The 27,455-nt window shown below is 45.0% G+C and overlaps 2 protein-coding genes across 4 annotated transcripts in view; one reads left to right on the forward strand and one right to left on the reverse strand.

Moving 5' to 3' along the window:
• Positions 1-704: 704 nt before the first annotated feature.
• On the reverse strand, positions 705-3,152 carry LOC147600552 (uncharacterized). Its single transcript, XM_086749206.1, has 2 exons — positions 2,492-3,152; positions 705-1,613 (listed from the first exon to the last, which is right to left on the reverse strand). Exons 1-2 carry the CDS (start codon positions 2,967-2,969, stop codon positions 955-957), a joined length of 1,137 nt encoding a protein of 378 aa, XP_086605332.1. The 5' UTR covers positions 2,970-3,152; the 3' UTR covers positions 705-954.
• A 274-nt stretch (positions 3,153-3,426) lies between these two features.
• Positions 3,427-27,455, forward strand: part of CDAN1 (codanin 1) — a 30,539-nt gene continuing 6,510 nt past the window's right edge. Inside the window, exons 1-23 of one of the 3 annotated variants that reach the window (XM_086749485.1) lie at positions 3,427-3,525; positions 5,398-6,098; positions 7,640-7,864; positions 9,866-10,059; positions 10,495-10,614; positions 11,511-11,589; positions 11,977-12,097; positions 13,130-13,239; positions 13,946-14,035; positions 15,095-15,170; positions 16,235-16,443; positions 17,231-17,345; positions 18,168-18,311; positions 18,967-19,133; positions 19,759-19,840; positions 20,493-20,582; positions 21,798-21,852; positions 22,840-22,973; positions 23,686-23,789; positions 25,258-25,407; positions 25,859-25,922; positions 26,421-26,499; positions 26,621-26,720. In XM_086749485.1, coding sequence (XP_086605611.1) covers positions 3,430-3,525; positions 5,398-6,098; positions 7,640-7,864; positions 9,866-10,059; positions 10,495-10,614; positions 11,511-11,589; positions 11,977-12,097; positions 13,130-13,239; positions 13,946-14,035; positions 15,095-15,170; positions 16,235-16,443; positions 17,231-17,345; positions 18,168-18,311; positions 18,967-19,133; positions 19,759-19,840; positions 20,493-20,582; positions 21,798-21,852; positions 22,840-22,973; positions 23,686-23,789; positions 25,258-25,407; positions 25,859-25,922; positions 26,421-26,499; positions 26,621-26,679 — 3,264 coding nt within the window. In that variant the 5' untranslated portion in view covers positions 3,427-3,429 and the 3' untranslated portion in view covers positions 26,680-26,720. The remainder of the gene's footprint in view (positions 3,526-5,397; positions 6,099-7,639; positions 7,865-9,865; positions 10,060-10,494; positions 10,615-11,510; positions 11,590-11,976; positions 12,098-13,129; positions 13,240-13,945; positions 14,036-15,094; positions 15,171-16,234; positions 16,444-17,230; positions 17,346-18,167; positions 18,312-18,966; positions 19,134-19,758; positions 19,841-20,492; positions 20,583-21,797; positions 21,853-22,839; positions 22,974-23,685; positions 23,790-25,257; positions 25,408-25,858; positions 25,923-26,420; positions 26,500-26,620; positions 26,721-27,455) is intronic. The other 2 variants (XM_086749483.1, XM_086749484.1) reach the window with 2 other exon arrangements.

Raw genomic sequence — 27,455 nt, forward strand, 5'->3', positions numbered from 1 at the left:
AGTCAGACCCTGCCTTCTGCAATTTGTTTAACAGTAAGTCTAACTTTCATTTCATGTAAAACAATACCAAAACTTTTTCGCTCTCTGTATTTCAAATGTTGTGGTACTGATTCCATAAGGCTTGCAAAATCTGTTGAAGTTACAGCCTGCTTATAAACCATATGGGGAAAAATTATTCCATGCCAAAACCAGGCATCACTCATCAATTACTATTTTTTTTCTGTATTTCTGTTTTAATCATGTGACAAGAAAGAGCCTACCCTGTTAGTGCAGTAAAACAAAATGCCTCTGAGGAGGTGTATTTGACAAGCTGGGAATGAACAACAGCCAGGTGGAGCAATGCTGTATGAATTCTGAGGAGTACAGTCATGAATCAAGAGCTCAGTCCTAAACCATTCCTACAGTTAAGCAGGTATGACAAACTCTTCCTGCCATGCCGTGCACAGCTCAGACTTAAAAAAAAAAAATCATACCAGCCAACAACCACCAGATAAACACCCTCAACATTATAATTATTAAAAAAAGCAAGTATGTAAAAAACCCAACTACTTCTGACATTTGTTTAATCAAAAACCTAAGCAACTTGTGTAAGACAGCTGCTTCTGGTCAGTAACTATAATGTTACTTTTTAACCCCACTCTCATGACTTTTATTTTTCAAAAGGTCACATTAAACAAAGGAGGATACAGACAAGAGTCTTAACGAAAATAAATGTTTGTTTGTTTGTTTTTTAAGAGAGTACGAGGATAAATAGAACAGAAGAAAATTATTAGCCAACTGCAACAGAGTTAACAAACAGGAGACCGAACTAGTGTTTAATGCCACCTATAGTGAAATGTTTCCCACTGGGAAAAACATGGGAGGCAAGTCCACATCGCTCCTTTGAAGTCACAAGCCGGAGCAGAACATACAACAGCACCTAACACCACAGTCACTTTACATATATTCAAGTTTTTACACATCTGCAAAGCAGAAGTAGTAGCAGCCATTTGGATGTTCTTTCTTAATGGTTCTCAGGGGGGGCCTAGGAAACTCGGAAGGACCTGGTTCTTGCGACATGGAGCTGGAGCTGCAGCTGCTGCTTCTGCTGCTGCCTCCAGCCACCTGCGCTCTACCTCTGTCCTCTGTGGGGGAGACCTGGGGGGAACCCGGGCTCAGGTAGCCAGCTGTGGTCTGAGTAGAGGTGGTGGCATATGTGGTTGGGCCAGGGTTGCTTTTCACATAGACATTTTTAATAGCAACAAGTGTATGTGCCATGATGCTGAGGCTGTTACTCAGATCTTGCATGCCTTGCTGCAGCAGCCGAAGATTGTGGTTGACACTGTCAAAGCCAGACTGGATCACCTGCATCTGCGTCTGCTGAATCTGCACTAGGTCCTCTTCAGTTATTTCATTTTGGTCTGCCTGGGACCTGCCTTTTGTTTTGGCTTTTACTTTCCCCGAGGAACCACCACCTGATGTCCCCAGAAAAGGTAGTTGTTCTTGGCTAGGTGGAACCACCGCCATGTCCTCAGAGCTTTCTTCTGGCTCTACCACCTTCACTACTATTTCTTCTTTGAGGTTCATCTTCTCAAGAGTGGATTGATGAGATGGGCCAGGATTGTCATTAAACCCTAGAGGAGATGGGGGGAGAGGAAAAGCAGAGGAGAGTCAGTGAGCAACTTCATTACCTCAGTGGTCAGTGACACATGTTCTCTACCACTAAGTGCTAACATTAGTTCTTGAACTAAGACTCTACACCTTGCACCACATTATCTTTGGTGCTTTTACAATACACATTACCTCAACAGGTAGGAAGAAAACCACAGAGATGCACTCAGCAATTAACCATATATTTGCATACTACAGATCTCTTACCAGCCCCACCACAGAAGCTGAGTTTTAGGTTCCAAGAGACAAAGTTCATTGCAAGCTCATTTCATGCTCTATCTACCGTGCACGCAGTAACCAGTAACAGCATTGCCGAAACACTTTGATTGCAAGATATCCCTTGGTATCGAAGGTGATCGCTTCAGTGCACTAATGTGACGTCTCTCCAGTGCATACAAAGTTCTGTACTCGCAGCACTTTGTGCTGCCTAGAACGGCACGCTGGGGTGGCTTTTCGCGTTTGCAACAATAAGCAAGCACCTCAGAGGCGAGCACAGGCGGCTGGGTCTAATGCCTCACAGACAGGCATCTACTAGGAGACAGGATGCACTCTCGGGTGCTGCTTTGGCGCACTTTTGACCTGCAGCACGAAGCCTGCCAGGTCTGCGTGTATATCTCTACATGCATACGTATGTATCTACTTTTTGCATTCCCAAGGAGGGAAGGCAGTGACCCAAACCAGACGGGGCTGCACCCTCTGCCGCCTGCGCGCACGCAGCGAGCGGGGAGCCCGGTCCGCGCCGGTCCCGCCGCCGGAGCCGAGGAACCGGGGGCTCCCGCGGCGGGGGGGGGGGCGCCGGGCAGGGAGGTGGAGGGTGGCGGGGGCTCGGTCCGGCACTCACCCATCTCCCCCACGACGGCGCCGGGCAGCTCCAGCGTGTCGATGCCGCCCACGATGGGCACGGCCTCGGCGGGCAGCAGGGAGCCGTACGGGCGGCGGTGGTGGTGGAGGTGGCGGCGGCCGGGCGGCGCGGCGGCGGGCGGCATCTCCTCGGGGGCCAGGAGGAGGCCGAGGGGGGGGGCGGCGGCGGCGGGGCCCGGCGGCCCGCAGCCCTGCGAGAGGCGGCAGAGCTTGCTGCGGTCGCGACGCTTCAGGTCCCGCCAGCGCTTCTTCAGGTCCTCCACGTCGCGGGGGCAGGCGGCCACCGGGTTCACCTTGTGCCGGATCAGCTCCCACACCTTCCGCTTCTGGCCCGGGGAGGCGCGGCCCGGCCCCGCCGCGAACAGCAGCTGCTCGTGCTTCAGCACCTGCTCGATCAGCACCTCCGTCTCCGCCTCGTTGAAGTTCGCCTTGCGCCGCTTGGGCGAGTCCTCGGCCATCCTCCGCCGCGGGGGGCCGGGGCGGCCCCCGCCCGGCGGGCGGGCGCAGAGCCGCGGGGGTCGCCCCTGCCCCTTCCCCCGCCCCGGCCCGCGGGCGTCGCCGCCGCCGCCGCTAGGCCGGGCCCCGAGCGCTGCTAGGGAAGCAAATACCGCGCATGAGAGGAAAAGACGCGCACAGGCCGGCGCAGGCGCCCCGTGCCCCGCGTGTTGACATGGGGAGGGGGCTCGGCCCCGGGCCCGGCCCGCGCCGGCCCCGCCCCCGCCCGCCTCCCCGGCGGGAATCCCCGCCGCTGCCCCGCCCCCGCGGGAGGGGGAGCGGGGGGAAGCGGGGGGGGGGGGAGAGGGTGACACAGACGACGGGCCCGCCCGGCCGCGCGTGGCGCGCTCGCCCGCCCGCAGCCGGCCCGCGCTCCGCCCCCGCCGCGGGTTCTGCGCGTGCTCGGCGGCGGCAGGGCCGGGAATGGCGGCTGTTTTGGAGCTGCTGCTGCAGGAGGAGGTGGCGGTCAGCGCCGTGGTGCGGTGGCTCCGGCACGGCCCCGGCCACCGCCCAGCTGAGGTAACGCGCGGCGGCTCACCCGCCCGCCCGCTCTCCCCTCCCTCCCGCAGCCGCCTGGCCCCGGTGGGGCCGGGCCTGCCGCCGCGCCACTCCTCCAGCTCCCGCCGCGGGCCGGGGCCTTTCGGGAAAGTTTGTCCGCCCCGCGCCGCTGTGAGCGGCGAAGCACGCGTGCGTCAAACCGGGGTCCCGCTTAGGGGCCCGTCTGCGGCCGGGAACTGGGGCCGAGCCCCATCTGTAACAGCCGGCGGCACCGCCCCCGCCGCGGGCGGGCTCTGAGCAGAGCGGCGGGAAGGCGAGGCCGCCGGCGGGGAGCTGCCACCGGGAGCTGCCCGGCGGGAGCAGCCCATTGGCGGCAGCGTGAAAACCGTTAAAATGCGCAGGGCTGAGCCCGCCGGGGAGTCTCAGCGGCTGCGGCCTCCGGCGGGCGGTGGCGCCGCGGGGTTCCGGGGCTGAGGCGGCCGCGGGGCGGGAGCGGCGGCGGGGGCCGGGCGGCGGGGGGCGGCCCTGCGGTCGCTGGCGCGGGAAGCGTGGCGCGCAGGCGGTGCCCGGGTGCCCCGGCTCTCTTGTGCCGGCAGAGGGAGGGGAGGGAAGGGGAGGGCCGGGGGTGTCCGGAGGAAAGGCGACACGGGGGGCTGACGCGTCCTGCGCCCGTGGCCGGGAAAGTAACGGTGAGAGACGGACGGAGCTGTCCCCAGCCCCGCCAGCGCCCGAGCCTGGGCACGGCTGGCTTCGGAGGGCTCGGTGCCTGGCTCTGCGCTAACGCCGCTGCCCCTCCCGATGGGGTGCTCGTCCCGCCTGTGCGTCGAGGAGGATCTGTCAGGGCTGGGAGCGGGTTCTTGCTGGGTTTGAGTAGGCTGAGGCTTTGTAGTAGGATATGGCTGGGAAATTTGGGTTTCTGTGGTAATAAAAGCATTTGTAACCATAGATGGACAATGAGCGCTGATATTTCGCTGATCATGTAGAGAAACAATTTGTATTTGAAGCATTTTCTGCCCAAGCCCCTCAGCGTGCATTAACCCAGTATTAATTAAAATCAAAACTCGCTGCTGTCACTCACATGAGTTAGTCAAGTATCACTGTCATCCTAAACTTGAGCAGTTCAGCATAAGAAAGCAAGTGGGAGGCTTGCAGCTGGCAACTGTTGACAGGTTGCTGTTATTTGGCTGTGGAGGAACCAAACCTCTGTTAACGTGCACAGAGAAAGATGAGTGAAAGAAGGTTGTGCTCTGAAAAGCTGGATAAACTACCTGACCTTGTGTACAATACAGACTGCAATTGTCTTCGTGTTAGAGTGCTGATGCCGTGAGTCTTGGCTGCTTGGCTTGTTGTCCATGTTGTGTCGGGGTCTCGTGCTTCTCCAGAAAGCTGAATTGGTTTCATGCTTTCAAATAGGAGTTTCAGCATTGGTGTCAAGGATTGTAGGAGTCCAGTCGTGGCCATGCTTTCACTGCTCTCTTGACTTTTCATCTAGTGGAGGTGTAAACGAGCAGGAATATGTGTTACAGCACCCCTCTGTGGAAGCAGCTGTCATTCATCGACAAAAAGACGACAGAGAAGTTGTAGATTTAAAATTTTTCTGTTAGAATTAGTTGCTTCAGTATCAATGTCTTTGAAATGCTGGACTTAAGGGTGCCAGTTGCTCCAAATTCTCCCTGGCCATAGCTTTAGTAAGTATGCTGTTTCCATGGAACAGTTCTACTGTTTCCCAGTCAGAGACCAAAGTGAATTACTCCATCTGAAGTTCAAGTTCACTTAATTTCAGTGACCTGCTTTAACAAGTCATTTTGGTTTTTATTGTGTATTGCAATCCCAAATGGAAAGAAAGAAGTGGATAGCATCTTTATATTAATGCTTTGTCCTTTTCTCTTGTAGGAGAACCACATCCATGACAAGCTAGTATCTCTTAGTTTGCTTCAGAAAGACTTTGTACCTTTTCTGCTAAATTTTTTAAGGGAGCAGACCAGCCAGATCCTGACTAATGGACCATCTACTCCTGCTAAAACTCCTAATTCCAAGGCCCACGGGCGCCAAAGGACAGGATCAGAAAGGAGGGCAGGCCACACAACCAGCAGCCGAGTGCAGCTCTTTTCCCAAAGAACTTCAGTGACCACCTGCAGCACAGATACCAGCTTTTCTCCTGCTGTGGCATCCAGTGGCTCCTCTTCTTTTTCTGGCTCCAGCCTGTCTAGCCCTTGTGGTGACTTCCCTAGCGTGGTCTCCAGTAGCAGCCCAAGCTTTGGGTACAGCCCTGTGCTTAGCCACGGTGAGAAGCGGTCATCTCAGAAGGCCAGCTTGGGGACCTTCCTTACAGCCACACCTGAAACCCTGCCAGCACGACGAGGCCGAAGGAAAGGCAGCAACTCAGTCAGTACCTCTGGCCGGCAGGTAGCTCGGGATCTGGGGCGTTCCCTTGCTGAAGAGGAGGATGGAAAGAATGATGGTGTGTCATGGAGTGGAGGGAGAAGGAAGCGGAGTGAAGTGCCTCTTGTTTCTGCCAGGTCCCCACCCAGCCAGCTAAATCTTAACAACTTGGAGGAGTTTCCACCCATGAGTGCTGCCTCTGGCTGGACAAAGTAAGAGCATGTCTGCCTCGCTGTCTGATTTGGGTTGTGCTGCAGGTTACTGTTCTTTGACTAGCTCATCCTGTTGCATGTGTCCAGATGCAGAAGAGGCTGTAATAAACAATACCTAGGGGCTGGCTTCTGGGCTCCTTGGTCAGAACTGTTTTATTACAGTTGCCATATAGGGGAATGTTGCTTCAATGGGTAGTCAGGTTTCCACTCTGTGAACTCACAGACACCTCTCTAGCCTCTCGCTTGTGATGTTACCTGCAGCTTACCGATGCGCAGACCAGCTGATACGAAGCTGAGCACATCTTTGTCCTTGTATGTTCTAACAAGTCAGTGTTATCTGGGCTCTTCGCATTTCTCATTTAAAACAACAGCAATTGCTAATGAAGAGCAGTCCTGGAAGGCTCTTTGGCTTTACTGATGCTAGCAAAAAAGCTTTCAGGTTGACATTGTGTGGCTGCTGGTAACAGATGTTAGCATCGTATGTTTTGTGTGATCACGGACAAAACAGCTAGCTGATGCCTGTGTTCTCCTTGGTCTGAGCAAGTCCTGGTCTTCCTGGTGACTTTGGCTTAGCTTCTGAGCAGCTGTTTGTGTTGTGGTTGCCTCAGTCCTTTTTTATTTCTCTTTGAGATTTTACTCTTTAAAAGCCTCATTACCAAGTATAAGGCTTTCGTGTCAGCCTGTTTGCTCCATGTATCAGGCACTGGTCTCTGAAAGTGGGACTTTCTAGTTGGACATGAAAAATTCCGGCTAAAAATTGATAGGTCTGTGGGTCTGTACAGCAGATCCATATACTGGATCTGGATGATGCTTTGGCCAGGGGAGATAAGGTGTGTTTCCAACATAGACAGTAACTCTCTCAAGACGTTGCACTATGCCCAACTAGGGAAAAGAATGAGGAAAGAGGTCACAGAGTGTTTGGAAGCCAACACCATAGCAATTAATGTGTAGCAACCAACATTTCCTTGAGAAGTGTAATGCATTATTTTCCTGTATCTCATCTCCAGTATGTTTCTTACTGTATTACAGAGCCTCTTCCTGAAAGACAAATCTAGGTAGTTTATGCAGGAAGGATAGGTTTCCCTAAACTTAAAGGGCCTATGGTAGCTCAGGAGCCTGGACTCCTACTGATAGACCATGGCAGCCTGATTGGTTTTGTTTTTTTTTTCCTCATGGTCTGTATTAGAAACTGCTGGTGAATTTGTTTCTTACTAAAATGAAGCATATCCTGTCCTCTCAAATTAGAAATGTTGGGAGGAGTTGTGTGGCACTGTTGTTTGTTCTGTGGCTCAATGATTGATAATTAATTTTGCAGCAAGGGTCAGCAGGCTGTTTTTATCAGTGTCTAGCTCTGTGACATTCAATTCAGTGACCAGAACAAAGTCAGCAACTATAGATACAATTTAGAAATTAAATATCCTGACTTCATATCCATTTTAGTATTAGGCTCTTCTGGAAGAGTTGTATACGTGTCTGTCTTGAGACCTAACATTTTCCTGTTGTTTAATTGTTTTTGGTGCTATCACTTCTCACTTTTTCAGCAAAAGCAAACCATCAAGGCGAATCAACCCAACTCCTGTAAGTGCTGAGCGCCCCCTCTCAAAACCAAAGATGTGCTTTACTTCTACGCCTGTCAGCCAGTCTCCAGCTGCTCGGTTTTCATCTGCTTCAAGCCTTGAGGCCTTTACCACTGTCCAGGAAGGAAACCTTACATCTGTGATAAGCAACAGCCTTCAAGAGGAGAGGGAGATGCTGAAGAAAGAACGGTACAGTCTGAGCAGGGTGGTCATAGGCTTGTATTGATTCTTAATTCTCTGTCTTAAGTTGGTACCAGTAGCAGAATAGAAATGACCAGAAGAATATCCAGAACAGATATGGGTGACCTTAAACTATAATATGCCTAAAACCAAGTGTGACTCTGGTATCAGACTAGGATATTAATGCAGCTAGCTCATGTTTGTAATTTCAGAGGTGTGCTGACTCTCGAACAATGACCCTCAGTTTAGTCAGTCCTCACTGCTTTCGTAAGACTGCCTCTTCGTGGGCTTGCATACCTGGCTGTCTCCTGTGCAGTTTCCCTTAGATTGCAGAGGTGAAGTGAGTGGGTTTGAGCTGCTGTAATTAGACTGTGTTGAAGATTGTGCCTGTGGTGGAAGGCATGGTCTGGTTTGAAGAAAATGAGTTAATTATGTAAATGTGGGGAAAATGTTAATGGTTTTACAAGGTAGGCAGACTAACATAAGCTTGCAGTTAGAAAAAGAAACAGGACATGGGTAGTGTGAGATTCAGTTCTAAAAGTTACTACTGCAGTTATCTATTGAAAATTGTGTGCTGGGAGATGAGGTGAATTCTAACTTCTAATTTTTACTCTGCTGATCAGTTACTGTGTGGCTTTCATCCTCTGTAAAATGATAGAACTGTTAGTCTGTGAGGATTGATACTTCAGAAAAAAAACAAAGCACAGTGGTAGAGAAACAATTGTTTATAATTGCTGACAGAACCGTTGCTGTTCTTTGTAGATTTTGTTCTTGGGGAAACTTTTCAGGACATGTGAGTGGAATTCTTTTTCTGCTAAGCCTTGCGGTTTGCTTCAATGGGTCGAGAACTGGCTAAAACAGACCCAGTAGAGTCTCATGAGTTACTGTTTGTACTGGACCTGTAACAGAACTGCTCAGGATACAAATCTGCCTCTCTGCACTTCAGTGAAGCACCTGTTTCCGTCTGAATTCTACCTGAAATGTTCCAGTAATGTGTATAAACTACAGTTGGTGGAGTAACAGTATGGGGGCTGGATCTTGCCCATGAGGTCATCGTGCTTGAGAGCTGGGGGCTGCTGTTGTGTCCTCGGTAGTGGTGAAGTGAGGTACAAAACTAACACAGCCCCCAGCCAACTGGGTCACTTTGAGCAAGGGCAAAAGGTGAAATTCATGCTGAGGTAGATAACAACGCTGAGGCAAAAGTGAAGCAGAGTCTAACCACATTACTACATGTGGTAGGAGGTGGTGTGATGTTCCAAGTGTGGATTTTCCATTGGGATCTTTAACAGTCATTTGATACTGCTATTACTGGCTTTTTTCCCTGCTTCTCATGTGTTGTACGTATGACACTCTGCTGCTACATTTTGGATGGCCTCTGTAGGTATATGTGTGTGTGTGTATATATATATATATATTTTTTTTTTTTTTTTTACAATATCTGTGTATTTAACTGAGTCATCACTGTTGATTTAGAATCCAGCAATTAAAGTAGTTTGTTCCTTCTGTCGTTTAAGTTGCCAGTATGGGATTTCATCAGTTGTTGCATTGCCTTTCCACTTAGTGGTATTGGATCTTTTCCAGGCATCGTTAGCTTACAAGTATATCTGAAGGTATGGATGTGGACCTTACTTTCACAGATTTTGTAGTGTCTAGCTGTCAAAAATTGTACATGCATAAATTTTTTTTTAGGACTTGGTGTCTAACAGATTCCATGTCCTTCACAAATATCAGTTTAGATGAGAAGCAATAACATAGGTTAGTTAGATGAGTTGAAATTTGAATGTGATTCTTTTGAGTCTTTTAATTGTTAGCCCCAAGATCCTTTCTCAGTAAGGGAAAGAAGAGTTAAATTACTGTCATGCTAAAAGCAGCTTTAGATAGTGTAAATGATGTGGTTAGTTGTTGCAGGAATTCCTTTATGCTAGGCTGCGAGAGAAACACCTCTTCTGGCCATGTGGCTGCTGTGTATCAACTTCTGTCACCTGGTATGTTGCTGCTCTTGAATTTCAGATGCAAATTGCTGCACCAGGCATCTTCTCCTGCAGGGATGTCTCTTGATCCTGGTACTCCTACTAAGCCTAGCTACACTCGCAGTGCTAGCCTTCCTGCTGAAAGCCATCTGGTGACCTGTGCAAATCCTTCTAAGGTTTCCTGCAAAAAACAGTTGGAGTGTCTGGCACAGCTCTATTCATCGTGTATAGCAGGTGAAGACCCAGAGACGTGAGACTGACCTTTCTTTGAGCTTTGAACTTGCATGTGTGTTGTGAGGGGAAGGTAGATGAGAAGCGAAAGTTGTGGGACAGTTACAGTGTACAGCCAAATAACATCTGGAAAAATGAACTAAGCCAACACAGTTATTAAAATAAATAGATACTAGGTAAAAGTTCAGGGAAGGAGGTAAACCTGATGCAATACTCTGAGCTGCAGTAGGCTGAAGTTGTATGGCTGTATCTGAAACTGGACCCATCCCTAACACATCTCTCTTGTAATTCCTGTATCGATTTACACTCTGGTTGTGTGTGGGGAGGGAGTTCTTTGCTGACTGTGCCATAGAACAGGTGTCTATCTTTTTACCTTCGTTTTTTAAAGCAGATCAATACTCAATATCCACCTCTAGTATCTCATTTCCTCTCTTCCAGAAAACCTGGTACCAAATATTTTTCTGGAGCTCTTTTTTGTTCTGCAGCTGTTAACATCTAAAGGCACTTCTACTGCAGAAGATGGAGATAGTGACGTTGAAGCCAATGAAAGAAATGAAGGTGAGCAATAGTATTGTGGGGAAAGAATGCTACCTCTATGAAATGATAATGTGAGACAGAGTAGTTGCCTTTAGTTTGGGTAGGTTGTCTTAAATTCCATAAAAGTGCCTTATTGCCACTGTGGGACTCATCTGAAATGCTGACAAAAATCATGCAATATAGTAGAGCAGGGTTGCTAGATAATGTTTGAATCTAGTTTTCTGCTATTGTTTGAATTCACTGTAGCTACTTGTTAACACTGACTTTCAGAGAGAAGGATGGGTATCCTGAAGTCTCTCCTCCACTGGTCCTTGCAACTCAAAAGTGTTGTTGATCTGCTATGTGTTTCTTAAATTTAAGGTTGGGTTGTGAGTGCACAGGATCCATCCATGTAGTTGCATAATTTTGCATTTGTTTTTTTGGCAAATTCAGACTTAAGCTTGATGCAGTTAGTGCTTTGATACGGATATAAAAACACAAAAGAGTGGCTTTAAGATGAGACACACCTATGCTCTAGGTGCCCCAATTTTATTGACCTTTGTTTTGCCACTTGCTGATTCTTAGAGCTGAGATGAGGAACACAAAGTCTCCAGCTACAGGAACACCAGCTGATGACTGGTTGCAGTTGGTCTACTTTTTGTCCTGGATCTGCTTACTGTTGGACAGAACGTTGAGAAGAACTTTTCATTTCCCGTACACCATTAAACAATTCAGTTGCCTTTAGTGTAGGAAGGATAGGGATAGGAGGATTTGTCCATTCAGGTTGCAGGGAATGGGAACTTCTGGAAACTGGATACTAGTCTGGAAGACTGTTTTTGGATATGGCAGTTTCTAGTTCCCTTGAGAGCTAGTTGTTGGTCTTTCAATTTATAAATGGTGACAAGTGCTGTTGTCTCATGTTTCTTTTTTTCCCTTAGATGCATCAGGGAGACAGCATTTCCGAAGTGTGCACAATTGTGTCTATTTTGCTGTTCAAGTCTTGGATTATCAATATGAGTGAGTTGAATATTTCTTTTCCTCTGCTTGTGTCTGCAGATGTGTGTGAGATTAAGCAAGTGTGCTTGGATTTTAGAGCTTTACCAGTTACAGGCCCGGAGTTGTTAATTTTCCCTAAAAACATATAGCTTGACCTGGATTTGGATGTCTGTGAGTTTTCCTTGCACTGATCTGTCTACTGAACTTCAATGTAATTATGCAAGAATGGGAAAGTCATGAGATGGGAGCAGTAAAAAAAGGCCCTACAGATGCCAGTAGGATTTCACACCAGGTGTCTGGGGCTTCTCTTTACTTGCTAGCCTCATAAAAAATGAGCATAAACATTTCTTTAGGTCTGATCTTGTATTGTTTATCTCTGTCTGGGGTTTGTCTGTGTTGTCTTGGCAGAGTTATTTCCCATTTAGAAAAGGGGATGCTGAAGCTTCTGGCTGAAAATGAACGGATTGCATCTTTTTCTCCCACCTTGCACGAGAGGCTCAGGCAGGCTTATGAAAGCAGCACAGCCAAGGTAAAAATTAGCAGACCTCAACTGATGTTGCTTCAAATCTTTGTGTTATTCTCTTTTATTTGCAGTGGCTTTGATGTTAAATCTCATTCCTTCTACTTTGAGTATCTTATTATGTTGTCCTTGGCAAGTGCCTAAAAGCTACTTTTTTTTCTTGTCAGTGAGTGAGTGAATTGCTAGGTTCAGTGATTGTTAGCTGCGAATTGCCGCTGGCTAGCCTTGAATTCTGCTCCAGGCCCTGACCTCAACCAGTGACTTTGACAGGGTCAAGTTTTGCTTTTGAGATTTTCATCTAGTAAACATGGATCCCAGAAGAATTATTGGTTAGATGCAATATCAGAATGTAGTTTAGAAGTAGTGAATTTCTTTCATAGCTACAGGCTCCTTTTAGGCAGGTGAAGCTTCAGGGGAGACAATGCAGCTTGTGAAAACTGGTTTCCTGATCTAATCATCTGGGTTAGGGAACTAAAGCTGGATTGTAGGAATGCCTTCCTTTATGTATTTTGTACCTTGTTTCATCTGTCCTTTAAAAATGGAAATTACTCTTGGCAAAGAAAGTAGTGTACTTTCTGAGACTAGGGCATGTCAATAGCTGAGCTTTTTAGGTAAAGCTATAAATAAAGGTCTCTTGTTACTTGAAGACATAGGCTTTTCAAATAGGAGAAAGAAGAATAATACAGGAATTGCCAGCTACTGTCCTGCATTCTCTGGAGCCTTATATTGAAGGTATGCTATTTGCAGATCATTCTTTCCACACTGTATCAATACTGGTTGCAATGTCTTCTGCGGAGATTTCTTAGAGAGATGAGATGCTTCCACTTATGTTCAGTAGTTCTGCCTCTGTAGTATAATTTAGGTTATAAAACTGCTGGTGTTTATTAGCAATTAGAAGTTGGGAAATGGCTAATGTCTGAACAGCTCAACTAGTGATATTTGGTTTCCTCATCATGTCTTTTCCCTGCTTTTTCTAGGTCTCAGATTGTTCGATAAATTAGAGACATATTAGTCTAATGGCTGCCTTTATATTTTTAACAGGTATCTCTCCTGCTGCCATGCTCTGTACAGTCCGTTTCTTTCCAGCCAGAAACGGACAATCGCTCTAACTTTCCCAGTGACAGAGCATTTCACATATTTAAGAAACAAAGGTAAGTTTCATCTACTGTTACTATATGGCTCACAGGGTATAATCTTTCCATGACTGTGAACAAAGGATATTAAGAGTGTCTCATGTATGCCTCATGCTGTAGAAAAATATTGAGATTTTCACTCTAATTAAAAAAAAAAAGAAAAAAAAAGTCTTTGTCCATATTGACTGCAGGAGCTAAAGGCTTAATGTTTTAGAGAAGAACAGTCTTAATTCTTCAGGAGTTATTGAGACTTCTGGTAAATGCCAGTACAGTGTGTCACCCTACTGGATTGCTTCTGCATATAAATCTGGTATGCTTTTATTCTTCCTGCCACCTCCCTCCCTGCTTGCAGCAACAGAGTGGGGGGAGAATGGCAAGTTGTCTTGGTCCTTTTTTCTCTCCTCATAGGTATTATTTCATGTGGCTTATTCTTTCCTGCCTCTCAGTCTTCAGTATGTCTGGTAATGGGTGTTTTGGTCATTCCGTCAGAGCTTGGGCATAACAAGCTTAAGCACTTGCTGTCAAAGACATGGAAAATGGAAACTCACTGAAGTACCGCTAACATTAATGAGTTTTGCAAAGGTATCTGAATGCTTAGAGACTTGAGTTGTTAAATCTGAGGTAGATTCTTGCTAGGGAACTCAGGAGCGATTGAATATTCAGTTGTTGTTACTTCACATTTTGAAGAGTGGGAATTCACACCCTTAAAAATCTTGATTCACAGAGATATATTTTATGAACTGCTGCGTGAATGGGAAGATAACCATGAAAAAACTGGCTGGGACTTTGAAAGAGTTCTGGGCAACAAGATCAGGTAGGAGTCTTTTCAGCTTCAACTAGCTCTTTAATGTAGCTGAACTGCTCGTGCAGTGTACTAGACTTTGCATTCCAAGTTCCACGTTCTCCCTAATGGTGTTCTGCACTAATCTGTAGGGAGCTGTACTTCTTGGAAGACACCATCCATGTAACTTGCTTCTGTATTAATAAGTATCAACTATTATCTTAAAGAAACAAGCCCTAAGTGGCAAATGCCTAATTTGATCAGTCTTGGTCTAGCTCTTTCCCTGTTCATAATCGCAGACAGAGCCACTCTCACAGCCAGGATATTGTGGGCTGAACATGGTCATTGTCTACACTTGTCTGTATGTTTCATGTTTCCAGTGCCCCACTCCTCTTAAGCATGGAGAAGCGTGTTGTATTTTCTGTAGCTCTAAGCTCTTCTGATTATTTTGGGAAGTTCTAGTGTATTGGCTCTGAAAACAAGACAACTGTGGCTCTTTCTATGGAACGCAAACTGTTTTATTCATTTACTGCTTTATCAAAATAGAGTGTATATATAAATAAACTATTACGGTTTTGAAAGCAGTTGCCTTGTGGGTTTCTGTGTTAGTCTTAACCACCAGCCTACTCAAATTACATGTACGAAGGTAACTTTGTACCACAGGAGCAAAACAAGGCTGAGACTTAAACTAAGAAATTTTCCTTCTCTTTGGGCATCAGAAGTACCGCTGTTGCTCTTTTCTTACTTGCATATGTGTGAAGTCTTAACTCATCACTCTGCACAAGGGAGAGCAGGAGCTGAATGAGTTAATTTTCATCCTAAATAACAGCATTACTGCAGGAAAGGAAGAGAGTCTTATCTCTAGAGCTGTGTTAGCTCTGAAGGTGCTCAGGGAAAAATTTTGTTTCCATGGTCAGCAGATGGGGTTCAGTGCTTGGAAACCTGGTTATAAAGATGTTGCTTTTTGCAATGGCCTTTGGAGATTGCATTCTTAAAGGCATTTATTTTATGCTTTTGGTATAATTTGAGGTTCGAACACTTCTTTTGTACCACAGAGATCCAGTCAGCATTTTGTGATGTCTTCCTTCACAGGGCCATGATGGCTCACCTATCCGCAACCTGCAACCACAGCCATTTTGCCAGGCTCTTTCAGAAACAGCTTATCCAGGTAAATAACTTGCATTTAAAATAAAATTGCATATCAGAGCATATGATTTGATATATATCCGATCATGATTTGATCCTTCCTTGGCCTGAGAAAACAAACTGAACTGTCTTGCAAGTTTCTTTGCTATTTTCCTGTTGAAACTTTTTGGGGAGAGCCAGGTTTTCAGTGTAGGAGATTTCTTCCTTTTCCAGAAATGTAAATCAGTGATAAATTACTGATGAACTCTGTGTAAATCAAGGATGAAGCACACTGAGCAAATAATGAGATGTAATAATTAATTCTTCATGGTTTTTTGCTTGGAATGAAGAGGGAGCCAGATTTTTCTGAGTAGTGTTCACTGACAGCACATGAGGCAATGGACACAAATTGAGAAAAAGGGAATTCCACCTGGACAGAGGAAGATACTTCTTTACTGTGAGGGTGGTCAAACACTCAAGTAGGTTGCCCAGGGAGGTTGTGAAGTCGTTGTGAAGTGTGTGGAGACATTCAAAACCCAATTGGACATGGTCCTGGAGAACCTGCTGTAGCTGGCCCTGATTGAGAAAGAGGGTTGGATTAGATGACCCAAGAGGTCCCGTCCAGCCTAAACAGTTCTGCAGTTCCATGATTCTTTGAGACTTGAGTAGTATCTATGTGTTTGAGGAAGGGGGGGCATTTATTTTTTAGCTTTGTTTAACTTTATGGAAACTCCAGGAAAACCTGGTCTGGGAATGCATAGTGCAGTATTATGGCCCTTCGGGGCTGGGCTGAAGATCCTAGCGAGTGGTTCATGAAGACCATGTGAGCGATAGGTGTTCTGCTCACACATACAGATGTTGCTTTCTAGATGTGCCTGAGTTAGAGGTATAGGATAGGAATTCTCTAGATCTCTAGGCTGTGTATGACCAAGGTGAGTAGCATGTTTTGGCATGAGGAAAAGAGATCTGTATGTAGGCCACCTGAAAAGGCTGTGCTTCAGTTACTCCTAAAACAAAGTCTTGTGAGGAAGGGAGAATATGTGGGGTGAGAGATGAAGTGAAATGAAGCCTTATTTTCAACCTCATTACTCTTTCTGTTTCCTGAAGATGTGTAAAGGTCCTGTTGGTGGTGGCGCAAGCTGGGGAGACACCCCAGACCAGGATGTCCTTAATATGCTGGGTTCTGACAATCTGAGCCGTCTGAAGAGGCTGCAGGAAAGATTTGTTGTTCCTCAGAGCATCAGAGGACCTTGTCCACCCCCTTCGTTCCCGGGGTGCCAGCAGTTCTTCAGGGACTTCATCCTCAGCGCAGGAAGGTTAGCTGCCTGTGGTTCTGTTTCTTTGGTGAAATGTGTGGGTGAGTGGGGAACACCAGCATGTTGCTCTTGCAGCAGGGAGTTGTTTGGAGAGCTTGGGGCATGGTGTAACCTAGGCAGAGCGTATCAGAAATGTTCTTAAGCTGCATACTACCACACTTAGTGTTCTTGACCAGCATGCTTGGTGAACATATTAATAAGTAGGTTCTGTCTGGAGCATAGAATGTGTTTGTGTGTGTGTGTGCTACGTGAGGCTAGACTATTGTAATAATTTTCCTTCTATAAAACCATAATATCTTGTCACAGGTTGTCAGTGTTTCCCAGTGCCAAGGCATGCAGAGCTGCCTAGCAAGGGTGCTGGACTGGCCAAGTGTTTCTTGTGTGGTAGTACTTGAAGATAAGGAGTTACAGGATGAAGCCAGGTTCATGGTTTTGTTTGATGAGTTTTTCACAATCCACAGCGTGGAGGAGTTGTGATCTATGGGAGATCTGAATCTTAAGTTCAATTATTTTACAGCTTCCTACTTTGACAGATCCAGATTATTATTCTTACACTGGGACTTGCTAAATAGCATCTGTTCGTAAAAGTACAAAATAAGAGCAGAAAAGAAGGGAGTCAGCCAGTACTAGTCTTGCCCCTTCCTTTCTTGCCTGTTAGTCTGTTATATCAGATGTCTGCTGATGCTTGATACAACTCATGAGACAAGCTTGAAATTTTGCAGTGTGTTAGTTGAGGTTTTACTGCTGTTTTCAGCCCAGTCTGACTCATCATCATCTCTTGCTGAAGTTACCAGTTCAATCAGCACCTGATGGATAGTCTGTGCCTGAAGATACTCGAACTGAATGGCCTTACTCTGGTCGAGCATGAGCACAGTGATGGAGAAGCAGATATGGATGAACAGGTAAGTTTGTTTTTTGCAAAAACATCTGGCAGGAATTTCCCTGAGGTGTTATAGTACCCAGAGAATTACTGGCTTGATTGTGAGTTGCCTGGAGCTTCCACTGCTGTATTTGCAGGACAAAAGCTTTCTAATCTGGTTTTGTCGTAACTGCAACTTGGTTATGGATGTCTGAGCCCCTTGCCGTTTACTTGCATTTTTCAGGGTGCTTCATAAAACTGTGTCATAAGAGATGATACACAGTAGTTTGAAAAGTGAGAGCCTCTTTTTAGGTTGTTAGTACCCCGTGTCAGATCAACGAAATAACTGAGTCCAGTTGTTGCACTCAGTTGCAGTAGCTCCTTGTTACTTTTCCATGTAGAAATATTTTAGTTAGAATGAATTTGTAGTTATGCCTGATCATACCTGTTCAGATGTTTCTTCATGCATCCATACCTCTTAGAGGTGTCACAGCTTATAGTCTATTAGAAAAGTAGCAGCCAAAGATTCATGAACACTTGCACAGCAGTTAATGGTATAAAGAAGGCAACATGAGATCAGCTGTCTGCCCTATCGTTGCCTCTAAAGTAGTTAATATGAAGATGTAATTGAGCAGCTGCTTGTTTTAAAAAGCTCTTGAATTGATTTCTTCATGCTATAAGTGAAGCAGTGGAGGCAGAAGCAATTTAAAATGCTAGATAAATATGTATTTTGGAAACTTACCCTGATTAAAAGCAGTGATGAAGCTATGTGGCCCTTGTACATGAAGGGAGTGGAAGTTTAGTGTGGGCAGTTGCTTTGCCAGTTTAGGGTAGCATTGCCCCAGCTTGCTTTTCTTCATTTCAGGATGAAAAGAAGCGTTTCACTGTGGTCCTATTAAGCCTACGACTCCTTGCCAAATTCCTGGGATTTCTTGTTTTCTTGCCATATCGCACTGTGGAGCAACCAACTAGAGACTTGCTAGACTCTGCAGTAGTGTTAAGAAACCAAGTAAGAAACCAAACTTTTCTAAGAAATCTAATGTGGCCTTTTGGTTGACAGGCAGGTTTTCTAATCCAAGGAGGGGATTATGAATAGTTACACCCTTTCAGAGTGAGCCAGTGGTTCCTGGAATGATCTTACACTCTTCTGTGTCCCTAATGTGTATTCTGGGATTGAGAACAAAGGAAAGAAGAGTTTGTGTAAGCTAGAAAAGAGGGAGCAATGCATTGTTGGTGAGGTACTCTGTCTTCTGTTATTTCTGCTAATCTAGGGCTCTCATACCAGAAATCTGACCTAGCTAGGAAGACTTGTATTTATAGTGTAAAATCCAGCTACCAGGAATGTTTTTGTTAGTTTCACACCCATCTCCTAGCAGTGTGTCATACTGAATGCAAGGAGGCAGGGGTTAGACTTTGACTCCACTTGTACGTAGTCAGGTTTATGGCTTTACTTTTGAAAGTCCCAGTGGGACCTCTGGTTGCCATCATAGTGTGGTTTTTACCCCTGCTTGTGTGCAAAGAATGTTTTCATTAGCCAGAAAGTCACCTCTTATTTGTACAGAAGAGGAGATCCCAGAAAGAAAAGTCAGGATATAGATAAAGTTTTTCTTTAAGTATCAAAAGGTAACTTCAAGCTTCTGCTTTAATGTCTGTTCTCCATCAAGACCCTGCCTGTACTGGATGTATTGAAGCTTCTGAGACAATCTATTCAGGATCAACGTTCTATCCTCACTATTCCTTGGATTGTGGAGTACCTTTCCCTCGTGGATCATATTGCTCCTTTCCTTGATTACTACAGGAAAGTATTTTGTCTTTTGCTGCAGGTGTATAGGTAAGAGCCTGGGAAAGGATATTTGTTAAAAAGTTTTCTGTGACACTTTGCTTGCTTAGTTGAGATGCCTGGTGTTTGAGAATGCATGCTGGCCCTAGTTTGAGATTCTCCTAAAAGTACTTTTTTTTTTTTTTTTCCTTGGTGCAAATCATGAGCTGTTCTTATCTTACATAAAGCTGCAAAGGGAGCACATCCTAAACTCAGATTAATATTTGATTTAAATATGTGCTTTTTCATTAAGTAAACAAAATTCTTTAAATCCCTACTCACTCATTCTACGTCTGCAGCCGTGAATTTTAAACCTTGAATTTGAACGTTAAAAACTGAAAAAGTCTCCCATGCCTAAATAATGCTCTAGTTTTCTTTCCTATATACATGAGGAAAATTTGAAGCAGATTCTGGAGAGTTACTTAACACTGGCTTTTCCAGTGTGTAGTTACAGCAGCATGTTATTCAGATGCATATGTGAAAAAAAGTAGAGCTTGCTTTCCACTCTTTAGGCAGACAAGTAAGGAGTGTGTACATGGTGACAAAAAGAAAGTGAGTGGTTTGGGATTTTTTTGACATTTTAACATTGAATTACTGAAATCTAACACACTGTCTTACCACTTTTCCTGCATGGCAGGTTAATGGTTCTTTCTGAAGATAAGGAGATGAGTTTCCTGAACAAGCTGCTGATCCTTGCAGTTCTGGGTTGGCTTTTTCAGGTATAGTCTCCTGTGTGCACACAGCTCTTCCCTGAAGAAAAAGTAGGGCACACAACTCAATAGAACATAGTATTGAAATGAGTTAAAGCACTGCAAAACAGTAGTTTTTAGTTTTGTTGGGTTTTTTTACACTAGTGTGGGGTTTAAAGACTCTTCTATATTCTGATGGAGAATTGTTTTCCTTTAGTGGAATCGTTTGAAGCAACATTTTTTTTATTCCACTAGGCATTCTAATTGCTGCTGAAACACATTCTGTATTTACAAATCTGCATCTTCATAAGCAAGTCCACAGCTGATTCCCGTTAGAACTGGGAGCTCTTGTCACAAAGATGGAGTGTTAGCTGTCAGCCTTGAATTACTGGGGAATTTTTTGTCTGATAAAGGGATAGTGTGTTATGAACTTTAAAAGTCCGTTTGTGCCTCCAGTGCTTAGCAGGAATCTGTTGGAACGGTGAAAGATGCTGTATGGTGAGGACAAGGAAGATGGCTTATGTTATTGTGATCGTAGTAAATCTTTAATTTTATGGAAAGGTTCCCTTTAGGGCAGAGAGAAGACCCTTAGTGCTAGTCTTTTTGTGTAAAAGTGGTCACCAGAAGTGGTGTAAGTTACTGAATACTGTGTGCATTGTAACTGCTGGGATTTCTGTTTCAGGTTCCATCAGTCCCTGAAGAGTTGTTTTTTACCACTGATGTCAAACAGGAGGGATTGATGATGGATACCGTGACATCTGCTCAGGCTTTGGTGAGTTAGTGCAGTAGCACGTCCTCTGAATCTGTGGATGAGGGTAGACCTACCACAGCCTCAGGAGTTTAAGATTTTATCGGGAGCTTGGCTTCACTGCAGCTGCATTGAGCATATACAGGCCAGTGGATGTGATGCTCTAGTTTGTCCTAGTGCCTCAATTGAGTTGCATCCTGGATTGTAAACTATGTGTGTTACAGCTCTGGGGCTTTTGTCAGGCAGGAGCCATCTCACCTGCTGCAGTGGCTTGCAGAATAGGTGCCAAGTTATGCTGGAGGCTCAGATGCTGTTTCCCTACTCACTGATTATTGCAGTACAAGTTGAGATGATAGACCTGTAGCTCCTCCCAGAAATAAGTCATAGTAATGGTGAACTCAGCAGAAATAGTAAGATGGGACTATAAGAGCAAGGTTGCTGTCTTTTGGAGTCACCTGTTTTCCAGTTGCATGGTAAAGGGTAACTGAACTGAAAATAGTATGAGCAGACAGAAAAGGAGGTGAGTTTATGGCATGTGTGATGTTTCAGATAACCCCCAGACATACAAGAGAATACATGGTATTCCTTGCAAAATGAACAGTATGTTTGCTAAGACGTATCTGTATCTTGTCCTAATTAAAGTTCTGTTTTGCACCTAGCTCTTCAGTGGCAGAGAAAAGATGCAGAGATCATCTGATGATTTCCCCCCCCCCACAGCCAAATGAGTGCAGTGCAGACTACCTGCATGGATGGGATCTGAAATTGCTCTTCCTCCCATGCCTCTGACTGTGCTGTGTAATACTGAAGTGACATTACTCAATAGCGTGGTGTTCCAATGAGTGTGGCTGAAGACACCTGTGGAGGTGTAATGCATAGCAAATGTGCCTCATTTATTCTCCTCCATGAATAGGTTTCTCTCTTACAAGGAGCAGCTGTGGCTACAGTCCTGGTTCCCTTCTGTAACCATCAGGCTTCAGCTGGCCTTTGGCAGTGATCAGAAGCAAAGGTTGAGCTACACTAAATGTAGAGCAGCTCGTTGTGTGTTACAGGGCTGGACTGAACACTTGGGCTGCAAAGTTTGTAATTTTACTGTGGACTTGGAATCCAGTTATTTTTATTGTTTTCATGGAAAGGCAGTTCTGAAATCTTCCTGTGACCACGTGTATGGGATTTATGACTTGCTAAAGACAGTTTCTTTCCTGCTGTGTCCATTCAGCACTTCCTTCCTTTTCTCACCAGGACTCTGTACCCTTGGTGGATCAGCAGTTACTTTATACCTGCTGTCCCTATCTTGGTGAGTACTTTATTTATATTTGCTATATACATAAAATATAATAGTATATATTTATTTATATTTGTCCTTTGGTACTGTGAGCCCTTGGATCATCTTTCTTACCCCTTCTTGCAACTTCAGATCTCAGTTTTATATGAGTCAGCCTTCATAAAAAGCTGCATTGCAGAAGCTCATACGGGTCTGAATAGTGTCTGGTGAAGCTGGGGGAGGGAGGCTAGACAGTCAGGATAGTTGATCTGCAGAGCTTGAATACAGAGGGACAAAGGAACTTATTCTTCACAAACTGGAAGGAAACATTCTAAGGAGTAAGCGTACAACTTTTCCATCCTAAGCATTGGGAGGGGTGTTTGTACTGTGAGGAATACCTTGATCCTTGAGCATATTTCTGCTGCCAGGCAGAGGGGAAGAATCCTTTTGTGCCCTTGTGTTTTGTGAGGTTGTTGAGTTATCTTTTCCCTGGGATCTGACTGCCATTGGTGAAATCCTGCTCTGTAGATAATGGAGTCCCAGATGGTGGGATGGTGCTTTGCTTCTTGGGACTTAGCTGCTGTGAAAACTGTATGTTAAACCTGTGTTCTAGGGGTTGAACATGTCTTCAAGCTTTTCTCCTGGTATTTTCTCGTGACTCTATTGGAATTTTGCGTAACTCTGCTTGCCATGTTCTCCTTGTAGACTTTACAGTTCCCACTTGCCATGCTAAAAAGGGATGCATAGAAATGACTGCTTCCTGATCCTCCTGAACAAGTCATATGGGCCAGGGATCTCTTTAGAAACCTCCTCTTTTATGTTTGGAGCCTTGTTCACCTCGCTATGCCCTGCTAGTTTAAATGGGATGGCCCTCTGCTTTTCTGAAACTTCAGCTTTCACAGAAGCTGAGAGAATCTGCTCTGGAAACAGGACTAACAATGTGAAAGTCTCTCTCTTGAGTTTTGATTTGTTCCCATGCTTACAGGGATGATGACTGCTTTTGCATGTTTTTCTGTACAGGTGAGCTGCGGAAACTACTTGCCTCTTTTGTGGCTGGTAGTGGAGCAAAAAATGGTGGCTTTATAAGGAAAATCACTCCTACAGCTGCAGAGTCCTTGGCACCCAAGGCTTCTATCACACAGCGGAAACTGCAGGTAATGAATTAGGGAGACACAAGGAGAAGCAGGGCAGGAGAAACTACTTGTGTAAGGGTAGGGTATACCATAGTATCCTGATGCTAGGGAAAGAAAAGAATAGGTGCAGGCAGCAGGGAACATTGTGTTTAACAGTCAAGTATCCTTACTTCCAATTCTTCTGTTATAGCTATGTGGCTAGGATTCTATGTGGGTGTTGAAATCCAGATAACTTCAGTAAACATTCTTGCGGTTGGGAAAACTAGACTGTTTCTCTGTCTGCCTCTTCTGTAACATAAAATGTTGGTATGTTACCCTTACTCTATCTTGGTTAGATTGTAGCCATGCTTTCCACAGAAAGAACGAGCTATGTAGGAGTATATAGGATTACCAGCCTGTAATTAAAACATTGGATCCTTCCTTTCCAAAACCAAACCCTATGTGGTGACTCAATGCTAGTAGGTGCTGTCAGAACTCTCCCATTCTTCCCTTTACTGGGCATTTGCTTTTGTAGCTTCATAAGCCCTGATAATGAACTTTGGGTTAAATGGTTAGAAGGAAATAGAGAGCAAATATTGTACAGGGGTGCTGACTGCTATAGTACAGTTCTAGTGTAGGGAATAGCGTGCCTTTTAGCACAGTTTGAGATGGTAGTCCTGTCCGTTCCTGTGTTGAGGAGAGGAGCATCTGGGTGGAGTGCTCTAATCAATTGTAGCACTTTTCTCTTGAACAGGTAGAGTTGGAACAGGCCTTCTTCCACAACCAGCCTCCCTCCCTACGCAGAACAGTTGAATTTGTGGCAGAGAGGGTGGGATCCAACTGTGTTAAGCACATCAAGTAAGTGCTGTGACTTAAGAAGTAACTTTAAGCTAATGAGGCAAAGAGTTAATCCTTTAAAATCGTGTGTATGGGGAAAGAAAGCTTCCTTGCGAGTATGCTGTATAGCAGAACACCAAAGCTATGTAAGGCTATGACAGTGGGGTCCAGCAACATCTAATTGCTACCATAGGTGGGGATTTGTGAAGGGATGTAGAGAGGGGGGTTATATGGCTGTGGAACACTTGTAATGTGAAAATAGCTCAGCGTTTTGAGACTATATCCCTTTCAGAACATTCTTGCTAATGATAGGAAAATCTCAGGTCAGAAGGGACCTTTGGAAGTCATCTGATCCAAACTCCTGCTCAGAGCAGGGCCAGCTTTCAAGTTAGGTTGTGAAAGTCTCTAATGATGAGGATTCAGCAGCCTTTTAGTACCATGTTCCAGTGCTTGATTTTTCCAAAGCTTTGTGAAAAATGTTTCCTTATATCATATCAGAATTTCCCTTGTTCCAGCTTGTGCATGTTGCCTGTCAACTTTTAGCTGCACGCTTTCTGATAGAGCCTTGTTTTATCTTCTCTGTAAGCTTTCCTTCTTCTTTCACCTTCTCCTCTTCTCCAGGCTAGGTGAAATCGGCTCCCTCAGTCTCCTTGTAGGTCATGTGCTCCAGCATCCCAGCTGTCTTAATGATTTTTTATTTTTGTTTTCTCCTGCAGTCACTAATTGTCAATGTCTTTCTTGTACTGGGATCTCAAAGCTGGACACAGTACTCCAGGTGCAGCCTCACAGTGGCGAGGGAAGCAGTAACTTCCCTTGACTTGCTGGCTGCACTGTTGCTAATGTCAGCCCAGTATAAGGCTGGCCTTCTTTGGACACTGCTAACTCATGTAGCTTGTCTCATGGGAACCCCAGATCCTTTTTGGCAGCGCTGCTCCCTAGCCAGTAGACTTTAGCCTATGCTGGTGCCCAGTGGCCACCCCATTGTCAGCCCATTTCTCTGCCTTGCTGCAGTCGTCCTGAATGGCAGCCCTGCCCTCCAGCATGTCACTCATGAGCTTGCTGAGAGTTTGCACTGTCCTGTTGTCCAACTTGTTGAAGACATTAAACGGTATCAGCCCACAGGGATGCTGGTTGTAGTGGGCTGCTGTTAACATCTTTGAACTTCTGACTACTGTCTGTTGAGACTATAAGGGTATTGCTGACAGAAAAGATATTGTAACGATATATGTTTCTATTAAAAACTAAAGACTTTTGAGTCTTAGAACTATTTTGATATCGTCATTGCTGCTTTCTCCTTACAAAAAGAACAAAGAGATGGTACAGTAATAAACAGCGTGTTTAGTTCTTTTTTAGCAGAGTGGTTTATTGCTTTTGAGATTAGTATCCTCCTAAACTGGGGAGAACAGTTAGTGTGCACTGTTTCTTGTATTGTTTTCAGTCTGTCTGATTGTTTTTTGTTTGTTTTTGTTTGTTTGTTTGTTTTTTGCAGGGCAACACTGGTAGCAGAGTTGGTTCAAAGGGCTGAAGCCATGTTGCAGGATAAAGTGAAGGAGGAGGATGCTAATCATGACAAGCTACTTGAAGAGGTGTGCGCTCATCTGTATGAGGAAGGGACCCAGGCACTCATCAAAGGCAGAGAGTAAGGAGGAAAAGTTGTGTGAACTTGTGTCTTCCCTTCTCATTGTGGAATCTATAAGCCTAATTTGTCTTGGCCTGTCATGCTCAGGTTCTGGTAGTTATAAACCCTGACCTCTGCTCTTCTTAGGGTGACTGTCTGCTGCACCATCAGCCAGTTAATGCCGTATTTGCAGGAAAGAATAAAGGTGCTGTGTGTCCCTCTGCATCCAGCTCCAAATGGACATCCACTGCAGCTATTGTCTTTCCTCTCTTTGGAAAAATGAGTGTTGCAGCTTGATGGCTTGTAATTACTCTTTTTTGTCTGGTTCTTCTGGTCTGATTTCTTTCACTGCAGTCTTCCAGTTGGTTTTGACTGTAAGAGACAGTGTGAAAGTTGCTACAGCAATGAACCTCTGAGTGTTCTCCAAGAACTTTGACTAATCCTGTGGCACGTTTTCTTTCTTTTCTTGCAGATTTTGCAAAAAGAAAGGTCCTGAGGCAGTAAGGGTGTTATTGCCAGAAGAGACATCTGCAGCAGTATGTATTTTTACTAAAACTTACTGAAGGCCTTGACTTTAAGTCTGGACTGTTTTTCCATTGCTGCTTCGCTTATCCCTTATTAGCTTAGGACAGTGGATTCTATTGATGCTCTCATGTGAGGACTAATATCTAAGGAGAATCGTCTCTGCCAGGCTGTCTTGGATGTTCTGGCTAAAGTGATACTCTAGCCAGTAGTTAATTGTTGTAGACTAGAATGGGATGTAAATTGCATTCATCTTGCAAGGATAATGCTTTTGTTTTAGCAACAACTTTCTCAAGAGTTTATGGGGTTTGTGTGGGATTGATGAGGTTTGGGAAATCAAAATGAGTCAGTCCTGTTGCTCAGAGTAGCAGTTCCCACAGAGGTGGTGGTGCTCTGCTTAAATGTTGCATGCCAAAATTAAGCTTTTTTTCCTCTAGACTTCTTTCTGACTTCTCACTATAGTGCTGTGGCTGGTAGTAAATCTCCTATCACTTGTTGTCCTCCCTGTAAAGGTTTTAAGTAGTGCAGAAGACATTGCAGTGGAACTGGCTACTGAGAAAGCCTGTGGCTGGCTTTCTGCCAACATTGCAGGTGAGTCTCCTTACCCTGAACTGGGACTTCTAGACTGTGTATTGTACTCTTTTTCTGTGATCAAGGGGTAAAATTTGTTCCAGTGTTATAAAGTACTTGGTCCTACTCATTTTTCTTTTAGTGGGAAGCATGCAGTTGCTCTGTCCCTCCTTGTTTAGGAATAAGAGGAATGATTTCTAGCTCCAAGAACCTTCTTCAGGGATTTTTCAGGCTTGGCCCATGTAAGTGATTTCTAGTTATGGAGGCTCGTAGGATAATGAGAGTGAATGCTGTGGAAAGCTTCTTCTAAAAATGTCATCTGGGCTGTAGTTGTCTTAGCACTTCAAACGTCTGATACAGACAGCTGCTCTCTCAAGATGTCTTACAATCTACATGTACAGAGTGCTTCTGAAATCTTCTGTAAAACAAACACCTCTTCGACTGGGTGTGTTTTCAGCAGGCCGAAGGCAACTGTGTGCTTTTACTCTGTAATAGTGCTCTGGCAACTCTTCAGAATCTCTGAAAACCCATTGTTTCAGGAGGCTGTGCCAAGAATCAGGGGAAGAATATCCAGCACCATTTGCAGCAGCAGGAGTTTAGTGTTTTGAATGCTGGTCAAAACTTATTTTGGTAGAAAACATAGGGCTTTCATGGGCATGGTGGTTAAACTGGTATGATCATGCTGGTTCAGCTTTCTACTTTGGCATTGCTTCCTGGCTTAGCTACTGTGTTCATGAAACCTGCTGAAATATGTTGAAGGAACACGAGATGAGTTGCCAGTGGTACCTGGTGGTAATGGGTGACTGCCTTTTAGAGCTGTGGGTTAACACACTCTCCACCTGTGCCTCTGCCCGTTAAATATAACAGGAGCTCAAAGTGAGAAGGATTTGAAAATGTAAACTGTCCTTTCCTCATTCACCATGGCCCTCAGAATGAGAGGCTGATAAGGGTAGCATTTGGAAACAGTCGTCCGCCTT

The sequence above is a fragment of the Chlamydotis macqueenii genome, chromosome 5 (genome assembly GCF_036417535.1).
Source record: "Chlamydotis macqueenii isolate bChlMac1 chromosome 5, bChlMac1.mat, whole genome shotgun sequence".
In the NCBI taxonomy this organism is placed as follows: domain Eukaryota; kingdom Metazoa; phylum Chordata; class Aves; order Otidiformes; family Otididae; genus Chlamydotis; species Chlamydotis macqueenii.

Coding starts and splice junctions, on each gene's coding strand:
- LOC147600552 (XM_086749206.1), bottom strand. CDS start 2,969: ATGGCCGAGGACTCGCCCAAGCGGCGCAAGGCGAACTTCAACGAGGCG. Junction 1,614..2,491: donor CGCCGTCGTGGGGGAGATGG/GTGAGTGCCGGA, acceptor CATCTCCTCTAG/GGTTTAATGACAATCCTGGC.